The sequence below is a fragment of the Brachyhypopomus gauderio genome, unplaced genomic scaffold (genome assembly GCF_052324685.1).
Source record: "Brachyhypopomus gauderio isolate BG-103 unplaced genomic scaffold, BGAUD_0.2 sc184, whole genome shotgun sequence".
In the NCBI taxonomy this organism is placed as follows: Eukaryota; Metazoa; Chordata; class Actinopteri; order Gymnotiformes; family Hypopomidae; genus Brachyhypopomus; species Brachyhypopomus gauderio.
Genome location: NW_027507005.1, coordinates 203874 through 213466, shown reverse-complemented (window position 1 = coordinate 213466; position 9593 = coordinate 203874). Strand labels below are relative to the sequence as shown.

The 9593-nt window shown below is 48.7% G+C and overlaps 1 protein-coding gene across 3 annotated transcripts; it reads left to right on the top strand.

The window, feature by feature from the left end:
• The first annotated feature begins 1117 nt into the window (after positions 1-1117).
• On the top strand, positions 1118-9131 carry tmem168a (transmembrane protein 168a). 3 transcript variants are annotated; one of them, XM_076995166.1, is made up of 5 exons: positions 1118-1229; positions 1790-3000; positions 4652-4794; positions 6583-6857; positions 7675-9130. In XM_076995166.1, exons 2-5 carry the CDS (start codon positions 1888-1890, stop codon positions 8220-8222), a joined length of 2079 nt encoding a protein of 692 aa, XP_076851281.1. In that variant the 5' UTR covers positions 1118-1229; positions 1790-1887; the 3' UTR covers positions 8223-9130. The 3 variants fall into 3 exon arrangements, with proteins under 3 accessions (XP_076851281.1, XP_076851283.1, XP_076851282.1); XM_076995168.1 differs by having other exon boundaries at positions 1223-1356; positions 7675-9131; XM_076995167.1 differs by lacking the exon at positions 1118-1229 and adding an exon at positions 1408-1507 and having other exon boundaries at positions 7675-9131.
• Positions 9132-9593: the final 462 nt, after the last annotated feature.

The window sequence follows — 9593 nt, the reverse complement described above, 5'->3', positions numbered from 1 at the left end:
AAGATTCCTTGGTGAACAAAAGCAGATACATTAGAAAGGCACTCTTCCTCTACACCTCTCTCACGGACACATAAACCAAAACACATATACATGCAAACACAGAATTGCTCACAGATCGTGGGCTAAAAATGAAGCACTTCTTCGGTGAGATACCACTGAAGCGGAGAATTAGATTGCTCCTTGATGTTCCTCGTCTCCTTGCATTTATCATGTTGTATCAGCAGAAAATCCTAAATAAACCTTTTAAAGGCTCCTCTTAGTCATGCATTAAATGTGCTTTTGATCTGGAGGGCCCGTTTATCTCCTGCTTAAAAGTGCTGGGAGTGCTTTGTGCTCAGAAATGAAGGATGGAGAAACAGCAGTAATTCTGGGTGGGCTGGAGGTTTACATTTCTACTTTTTTTTATCAGCAAGCTAATTTAGGGATCAAATAGAGTCAGTTACAGAACTGAGGTAGCATAGCATTCAAGCTCTTATTCTTAGTAGGACATGATTCTCAGTTAAAGTTACCCGATGTCATCTATCATTCTGGTTCTGTCCATCACTGGTTACTGTGTCTGTCTGTCCCTCTGTCTGTGTCTCTCTTTCCCTCTCTCCCTCTCTCTCTCTCTCTCTCTCTCTCTCTGCCCCTCTATCTGTCTGTCTGTCGCTGCCCCACGGTTTGTGTCTGTCCCCCCCCCCCCCCCCCCCCCCCATCTCTCAGGGACTTGTGTAGGAGGTTGCCTGCCTTGTGTTTACCCAGTCGGTGAGTTTCTACCTACGCAGAACCCCTGCAGAGAAAATGCCACACTGCTCTGAGGTGCCATTTCCTGTACTGCTAATAAGAGAGAGGGAGAGAGAGAGAGAGAGAGACAGACAGACAGACAGACAGACAAGACTGAGACACTGAGTAAGGCCGTGAGCTCTATCGCCTGTCAGCTGACTTGTACTTCCATTGTAGGCTACCTAATATCCTAGTTACTGCACAGTATTCATAACAATTTGGTTTTATCAGAAGGGTAATATTCTGATACAACGATAGATAAAAAATGTAGATTGGGTACATAATTATTGCCCCAAATATTTGGCAAACACGGTTAAGTTACAAGTCAGTGAAGGTTTGTCTATTACGCAAGAACACTTTTACTCTCGCGTTAATCGGCGTAGATATGTTTGTCCCACTCGAGATACCGTTAGGAGTCCGGAAGTATGCGGAACAGGACAAAATAGAAAGTTGAAACATCAATAAATGTAAGATTTATGGTTATTATATTGTGGTATTTATGACCGAAACACTATAAAATTACTACACTGCAGAAAATAATATTTCGTGAGGGGTCGTTTTTGGATGTGGTGACTGCTAGCAGCGCTAACTGTGGTAGGTAGATAGCTAGAGGCGTCTCAGTTGATGTGGCAGATGAGTTAGCTAGCTAACTATTGAGTTAGCCTGCTTAGCTGCTCTGTCACAATCGCCTCATTTTGGTCTTCAGAGTTAAACCAGATCATAGTCACAGGCGGAGAGATGAAGGGTAAATAATAGTTAGCTAAAGTAACTTATTAGCTTAGAATGGTGATCTAAAAAGGATAACTTGGGTAACTTAGGCTAGCCACATTAAGGGTGTCAGGTTAGGTAGAATTGTGTTGGCTGTGTTGTTCCATGCAAGTGTAGACAGTAAATAGTTTTGGTTAAATAGCTAGCTAGGTTAACTCTGTTTTTGTGTTGGTTTGTGCAATTATAGACAGTAAAATGTTTTGTTTTGGTAATATATAACTGTAAATCCATTAACACTAACATATCACCTTTTTTCCAGCAATTGACAATGATCTTTTCATCAGAAATGAACGTGGATAACATTCGTATATCTTCCTTGAATCACAATTTTTCACACTACTGAGCAGCAGGACTTGAATGTCTGTGGACATCCAAGTTGCCAGAATGAGTCCAGAGGAGTCGGGCAAGGACGTGGACGTTTGGTCCTCCCTCAGCTGCCTAGGCTACCTGTCCAGCCTAAATCTGCTGGTAGCTGTATGCCTGGGCATGTACGTGCAATGGGAACACACCTCCGAACCAACCATCTTGGTCATCTTCATCCTGGGCCTCCTCGTCTTGGGAATTTCCAGCATCCTGTACTATTACTTCTCCATGGAGTGGGCTAGCCTTAGTCTGTTCCACCTGTGGTTTGGCTTCCTGCAGGGCCTCCTGTGCTTCCTCAACAGCTCTTCCCTGGACACCGACGTGAAGGAGCACGTCACAAACTACCTCCTGCTGGCCAGCGTGGGAGTGCGGGCACTGTGGGCCCTGACGGAGCGCATGTGCGGCAGTGCCAGCTACGAGAGGGCCGTGCTCACCTCGGTAGAGCTCCTCGAACTCCTGGGCTTCGCCATCGCCAGCACCATCATGGAGCTCCACAAGTCGAGCGCGGTCATCGCCCTGCTGGCCGCTCTGGCGGCCATAATCGTAGACCTGCGCATGAAGTCTCTCCTGGCCCTTCCTAATCTGGTCTTCTTCTCTGTAGTCGTCTCCGTTACCTTCTTCCAGGCTCTGGAGGTCCACGCCAACCCGTACGCCTTGGGCTGCTACCTGGGCCGGCTGGTCTGCGAGCCCCTCCTGGACGTCTACTTCAGCGGGCTGTCTGTGACCGAGCGATGGATCCCCTTCCTCCTGATTGGCCGGCTTTGGCACAGGCTCTCTCTGCTGCCATTGGCTGTTGCGGAGCTGACCTTCTTTGTACTGTGTGCAATAAAGCTGGGCGACCTGAAGTACTGGTACCTAGTCATCCCCGGATTCTGTGTGTTCGGCCTCTTCTGGGTCCTGTGCCACGTGGTGTTGCTGGTCACGGTGTGGGGTTTCCACACCAAGCTTAGCGAGTGCCAGAAGGTCCGAGCTGCCCAGCGGGTCGATGTGTGCGCCATCGACAGGATCATGGCCTCCAGGGGGATGCGCCATTTCTGCCTGATCTCTGAACGTCTTGTGTTCTTCAGTCTGGTCTCCACTGGCATTCTAGGGGCCGTGTCATGGCAGGTACGTCATAGTCTTCCTCTCATGTTCCTCTTCTTAGTAGTTATAGATTAATAGTCAGATTGTGTGACTAATCGTTTAAAATAAAAAATAAATAAATCATCTTGCTTCAAAATTCACCCTGACTAAATTAGGCGAGTAGCAATCACCATTATACATATACATACAGTTTATATGTATTTATATGTGTGTATATACATATATACAGATGATTCCAGGGTCTGAAGCTCTAGGGGAAAAAAAAAAAAAATATATATATATATATATAACGTTTATTACATATGTAGTAATTCATAAGCATGGTGATGTACAAACTGAACATCTGCACTAGATTCAAGCAAACATCCTATGTATCTTAGCTCAGATTTTGACTTCTCTGGTTTGTGCATCATTGACTCCTGTGCTATTAGGTGCATATTTAGTAAGATACTGAAAGTCTTGCATCTCCAGGGATCTGCTAGCTCTTCTGTGGTTTCTGTACTGAAGAAGACATTTGAGTTACAACATCAAAGAACGCAGGGTAAAGCGAAAGCAGCACATCAAATAAATAAATAACTGCTTGAAGCTGAAATTGGCCATTTTACATGGGGTGACAGGCTAATTGATGGTTACAAGAAGCATTTAAAGGCAGTTTTCCCTGCCACAGCTGTGCATCTAAGTACTATTATTTTTATTTGTTTTTTTTACATTTTCGAATAATTTTGCTCAAAGCTCTTTTATTTATTTTACAAATTAAATAATAGAGCGATGAGTGAAAATACATGAAACTGTTCCGTTTTCATGACATTTTCATCTTTTGCGTCCTCCGTGTCAGTCAACTAAGCAGAGAAGACGGTACGTTTGTCCTTAAGTGTTGAGCTGAAGTTCCATCCAGGCAGGGTGTCTGATGACAGGATGATCAAACGATGCTCAGAGACGACCAGGATGACTAATCCTCGCTGTTGTTGATTAGTAAGTGGCAGAATATTGCACTTCTGCCTGCTGCTACTCATGCTGGCCTTAAAGAGGACAGCTCACGGTACCAGCTGTTGGACCTTGGGCTGACGGACGTTTTGTTACTGCTGAGCAGTAAGAACAATGTTCTGTTAAATGAGTCACTCTAGACGGTTCAAACGTGATTCGGGGTTCGGTGTAGGCAGTCCGTTGTCTGAGGAAGCAGAAGGAAGCTTTGTGTTTGTTGTTTGAACAACCAGTGTTGCCGGGCATTATACAGCACTTTAGATTTTACCAGTGTCTGCGTGGTCATCAGAGTAGAACAGAGAAATTAAAAAACCTCCAGGAAAACCGCAATGGGGATGAGCATTCTGTCTTCTGTTTATGTTTACTCGAACCTAAGCCCTCGGTAATGCTCATATTTCAGACCTTTCAACAGATTCTTCAGCATTATAGAAGGTCTGGAATACAGACACTCCTGTCAGTGGAGCGTTGTGGTCTACCCACTTCTTCCAGCCATCCTAACGAGTGTACTTTTCTCCAGTTTCCTCCGCAGATTCTATGCCAAACTGGGTCCGTTGTGTTAATTAGGCTGTAGTATGTTCACACTGCTTACATTTTCCATCTTCGAAAGCCCTTCCATGTGGCTTTAGTTTGTTGGGCTTTGTTAATCAGGAGCGTAATGTTATGGTGGTCTGATGGAGTCTGGTGTGGCCTGCAGCTCTCCAGCGCTCTCTTCATGGGCCTGTTCCTGCTGGTGCTCCCCCTGGAGTCTCTGGCACACGGACTCTTCCATGAGCTTGGGAGCGGCCTGGGAGGGACGTGTGTGGGATACGCTGTGATCGTTCCTACGGGCTACTGCAGGTAAACACACATACACACGCAATGAGGAGTGTGCACTCAGCACATCCGCACGTACACACACAATCAGGAGTGTGCACTCAATACACACACACACACACCTACACACACAGATATCATGAATATTTATGTAAGAAATCACATCGAGTCAGGCATCTCGAGCGAGGCGTGCCACTAGGTCAGCTCTGTTAACAACGTCAGCACGTGGTATGTGGATTGTTGGGGTGTTTGTACGTCGTCGGATTGCCGGGAGGTGCTTCAGTCCCTGAGGGGGCGTGGCAGGTAGCAGCGCACGCTGTGATTCGTCATCGACACTCGTGCATTCGCCGGCAAACGCCGGCCGCCGGGCCTCCTTCCCGCCGTCCGTCCCGAGGTGTCGGAACGGCTTTGAGCAGAGGCGCCGGGTCGGCTAGGGGAGCGCAAGATAAACCGGCGGCCGTTAATAAGCGCTGGCCCAGCAGGGGGCGCCGCTCGGCCCCGCACGGATACTCCGGGCACGGCGTCCTGATTAGGATGCAGCCCCACGACCGAGAGGCACTCGGTATTCCGGCACGCGGAGAGCCGGGCCCCAGCGGGGAGCCGGCACACGGGCGGAATATAGCAGGGTGTAATCTCCTGTCTGATGGGCCCAGATCATGTTTTTACAATGATGAGGGCTTCTCGGGGAGATGAGGTAGGCAGCAGGAGAGAACCTGAAGGACAGAGGGAGGGGGGCGGAGGGACGGAGGGGGGGGGACAGACGCTTGGGGCGTGGAGGCAGGTTCATCTCTCAATATACCACCATGGTACATCTTTTCAGACACGGGGAGCCAATAGCTGGGTTGGTGTTCTGTTTTTTCCAGTTCCTTGAATATTGGAAAAGAGAGCAGCGAAACACATTTTTCCCATTAGTTCTATTTTGCCATTACCCCTTTTTCTTTTTAACTGAAAAAGTAAAGATCTTTTAAACCTTATTTAATGCTAATATATCACACAATTCAGTTTTGCTGCATTTATATGAGTCACTCAGTATTTTCGTTAATGAGTTCCATTAGCATTATAAAGCAAATGAGAAGATAAAGAGCTAGCCAAACCAAAAAACCTGGACAGAGGAATGCGAAGTTCGTCCGCAGCAACAGATAGGATAGAACAGAACAGTCATTTCCGCTTGAATAGCTAAACACCTGGTAGTTTTCACAGGTCAGCGTTCTTTACATCTGTCTTCAGCAGGCATGTGGACAGCAATTCAGTTCTGCGGCATGTTGGTCTTCTAGGCTTAATGGACTTATTTTATATGCTTGCTGAATCCAGGCAAACCAGAAGGCAAGGTTCTGTGGCAACCTTGACCCTAAATCGGTCTGTGCTCGGAGGCTGACGCGTTGAATGAGATTTACGAGAATTTTTGTTGCGTTATTCTTCTTGGAGTGGGTTAACTAAACTTGCGTGTCCTTGTGATGCAGGTCTTCCTGCGTGTTCACATAAAAGGCCACGGCCAATCTCGGGCGTCCTTTATTCTCTATTGTGCCGGGCCCTTCCTTCCCTTATTGCAGTAGTCCACGAGTCTCTGGCTGTGCCTTTTCTTTCAACTCGTCCTGTGTAACCCCCAGCCCCCCCCCCCCCCCCCCCCACCTCATACACACACAAACACACACAAATCTTCATCTCCTACTGCCTTACACACACCTAGCACACCCTTTAATGCCCCCTCCCCCCTCATTTTACCCCTTCCACTGCCATCTCCCCCTCCCCAAGTCAAGGTGACCGACGCAGGTCTCCATGCCCTCATCCTTTCGTGTCGCCCCCCCCTCACAGCGTTGACGGCCAGCCGACTCTCCTGCCCCACGAGCAGGTCCTGGAGCTGAACGCCCACTCCACGGCCACGCTGAGCGCCGTGCAACGTCTCTTCTCCCACCACCTGGTCCAGACCTTCGGCTGCGACTACTCCACCGGCGGCCTGGGCCTGGAGGCGCTGATGTCCAAGCTGAGATCCTTCCTGGACCTGCGCACCGCCGACGGGCCTCGCCATGACACCTACCTGCTCTACTACAGCGGCCACACGCGCCCCACCGGAGACTGGGCCCTCACGGGTGAGCGCAGGGGCCACCGGGCAGGGCGATAAACACACCCGACCAACCAGCAGCATCTCCGCTACTGGGAAACATATGGGTCTGTGGTTTAAACATAAGGCTTAACTGGCTGGATCACACCTAGCGTGCAGTGAGGTTATTTATGGGGCTTCATTGTCTGCTGGTGGAGGGAACGGGTGCCCTTGTTATAAATGCAGCTTATGGCCTTATCGTGTTTGCTCCATTACATTAACACCTACATCCTTCCCTCACCAGGAGCCTTGGCGAAGCCTTGGCAGCTTTTGCTCTCACTCTCCATTTACAATCCGTGGTCCAGAAAGCTCCCCGGGCTGCAGAAGAAATATCTTCTGGCGGCCCAGCGTTTTGCGACGAGCTTCATCTTCCCGTCTGCGTTTGCGTGCCGCAGCTCGGCCGGCCGTTAATCCTTTTGACGAACACGCAGCGTCGTAAGCCCACACGGTGCTGTTTGATCCGCGCTGCTCCTTGGGCCTGACCAGGGCACGTGTGTGCTCAGGCACACACACACACACACACACACCGTGGTGGAGTGCACTTCCAATAGTGGCTGAGGCTACGGCGTCTCTCACTCTGTTTCTTCGGTTTCCCCCAGAATCACTGCCATCAGCTGCATCTATAAATATCTGCTATTCGGGCTCGTGTTTGTGATTTTCAGGCCATCTGTGCTAACTGGTGTGATGTAATACGAGTGTGCAGCCACGCTGGTTTCACAGAAAACCCTTCATACTCTGTAGAAATGCTTTTGCGAGCAGGTGCCCTGACCTCCGACCTGCACCCAGCTGACCTGTTGTGTCCTCAGGCGGCGACTGCGTGCGTCTGGAGCAGATCCTGGACCTGTGGAGGGAACGTAACGTGGGCTACTCCTCCCGCCTCATCCTGGTCCTGGACACGGAGAACGCAGGGCCGTGGGTGAAGGCGGCACGCAGGGTGGAGGGCCTGTACGTGGCGGTGCAGGGCGCCGAGCTGAGCCCCGCAGGGGACGCCGAGAGCCAGGCCGGTCCCCGTCTGGGAGACTTCACCCGCGAGTGGGTGGAGTACAACTGCGACCCGGACAGCCCGGTGCAGTGGTCGGAGCGCGGTCGGCGGGTGGCGGCCTCCTACGGCGTGTCCCGGTGCTGGAGCGACTACAGCCTCCACCTGCCCACCGGCTGTGACGTAGCCAAGCACTGGAAGACCTACTTCCCCCGGGCCACCTACCCGCTGGTGACCGTGGCCAACTGGTGCTGTGGACTCAACCTGCTATGGCTGTGCAGTGCTTGTCTGCGCTGTGTCAGGAGACTCAAACTGGCCTGGTTTCCCCCGACTGTGCTGGACACGGGCCATGGAATCAAACTGGTGCGGTCGTAGACGAAACCCTTTGGTGTGCTGCATTTACACAGAATGTGTGCCTCACTTTATGTGCCTTCTGTTCTCTGGTTTGGTTTCAAAGATTCAGATAAGCTTGTATGATTACCAGTTACCTTACTCGTTAGCTGTGTTAGCCTAATGCACACGAAATATGTAATGGCTAATTAACTACAATTGGGGTAAGTGAACCATTTGTCTAAATGAGAGATTTTCCAGAACGATTGTTTTTAAGTGCTCATTATTTAGTTTTGCCCTTTCTTAGAAGACAGTAAGTCAGCATGTTTAAATTGTGCTGTCTCTGCGTGCCTTGGGAGCTTCTGAGCTCCTCCTGTCCTGGACTGAGATGGGGATCCTGGATCAAGAATCTGTGCCAGTGCTGGTGATTACTGATGTCTAAACTAGCCATGACCAATGCCAATTCCTGTTTATACAGTGAAACTTAAATATGAACAATAATGTGTTATGTCAAATCAACTTATTGCTGTGAAAGTAAGCATAGCAGTCTTTGGTTTACTTATTAGTTATTAAAAGGGTATGTGCAAAGGTTCAAGTGTGTAATTTGACTCTAAGTAATTACACTGCTAGTAAATGTCAGTGTAACTAGTATTAAATCTACACAATATGGTTATTTTTCGAAGTTAACCGTCGGTACCGATATAACACCAGCATGACATTATTGTGTAGTGATAAGGTTTGTGGAGCGGTGGCTATTTCCTCAGTTGTGGGATCATATGCACCTTGGACTATACGCTTCCATTACAAACGTGTAATATGGTTGCTATTTATTGGATTTCAAGTGCCTTTTTGTATGAGGGGTGGTCGACTTGAAACATGATTGTCAGAAGCCTATATTTTTCTTTTTCTGTAATAAATGTTTTAACATAACCCAAGTTGGCGGACTTGCTGTGGGTGTGGTGTGTGACTCATTGGGAAAGGGCCGCTGGAACCGCCCGTCATCCGTCTGGAGGTCCACCGGGCTGCGGAAGACCTCTCTCTGGGCATCTTTCTGCTTCATCATAAACAGCGTGTCGTAGGTTTTAGTGATCCATGCAATTATTTTATTCTCATTTGACCTGAATGAATATTTTTAAATGAAATTTAGTTTACAGTTAATTAGGATAATTGTACCGTAATGTTTGTGGCTAAAAAGATGGCCACTGGTGCATATAATAATGCCAAAAAAATAGGTTGTAAATTGGTGAAAATACCATCATCGGATTTAGTAGCTGCGTTTTAGGTGACATTTTGTGTTGTTCAGGATGGGCCCGGCAGCCTTGGCCCGAGTCACGGAGATGCACCGACGCTTTTTACTAGCTTAGGACAGCAGGGCGGCGAACTGCTACTGCCCTCTAGACTGTTCTTGGACGGGTG

Coding starts and splice junctions, on each gene's coding strand:
- tmem168a (XM_076995168.1), top strand. CDS start 1,888: ATGTCTGTGGACATCCAAGTTGCCAGAATGAGTCCAGAGGAGTCGGGC. Junction 3,001..4,651: donor TAGGGGCCGTGTCATGGCAG/GTACGTCATAGT, acceptor TGTGGCCTGCAG/CTCTCCAGCGCTCTCTTCAT. Junction 6,858..7,674: donor CGGAGACTGGGCCCTCACGG/GTGAGCGCAGGG, acceptor TTGTGTCCTCAG/GCGGCGACTGCGTGCGTCTG.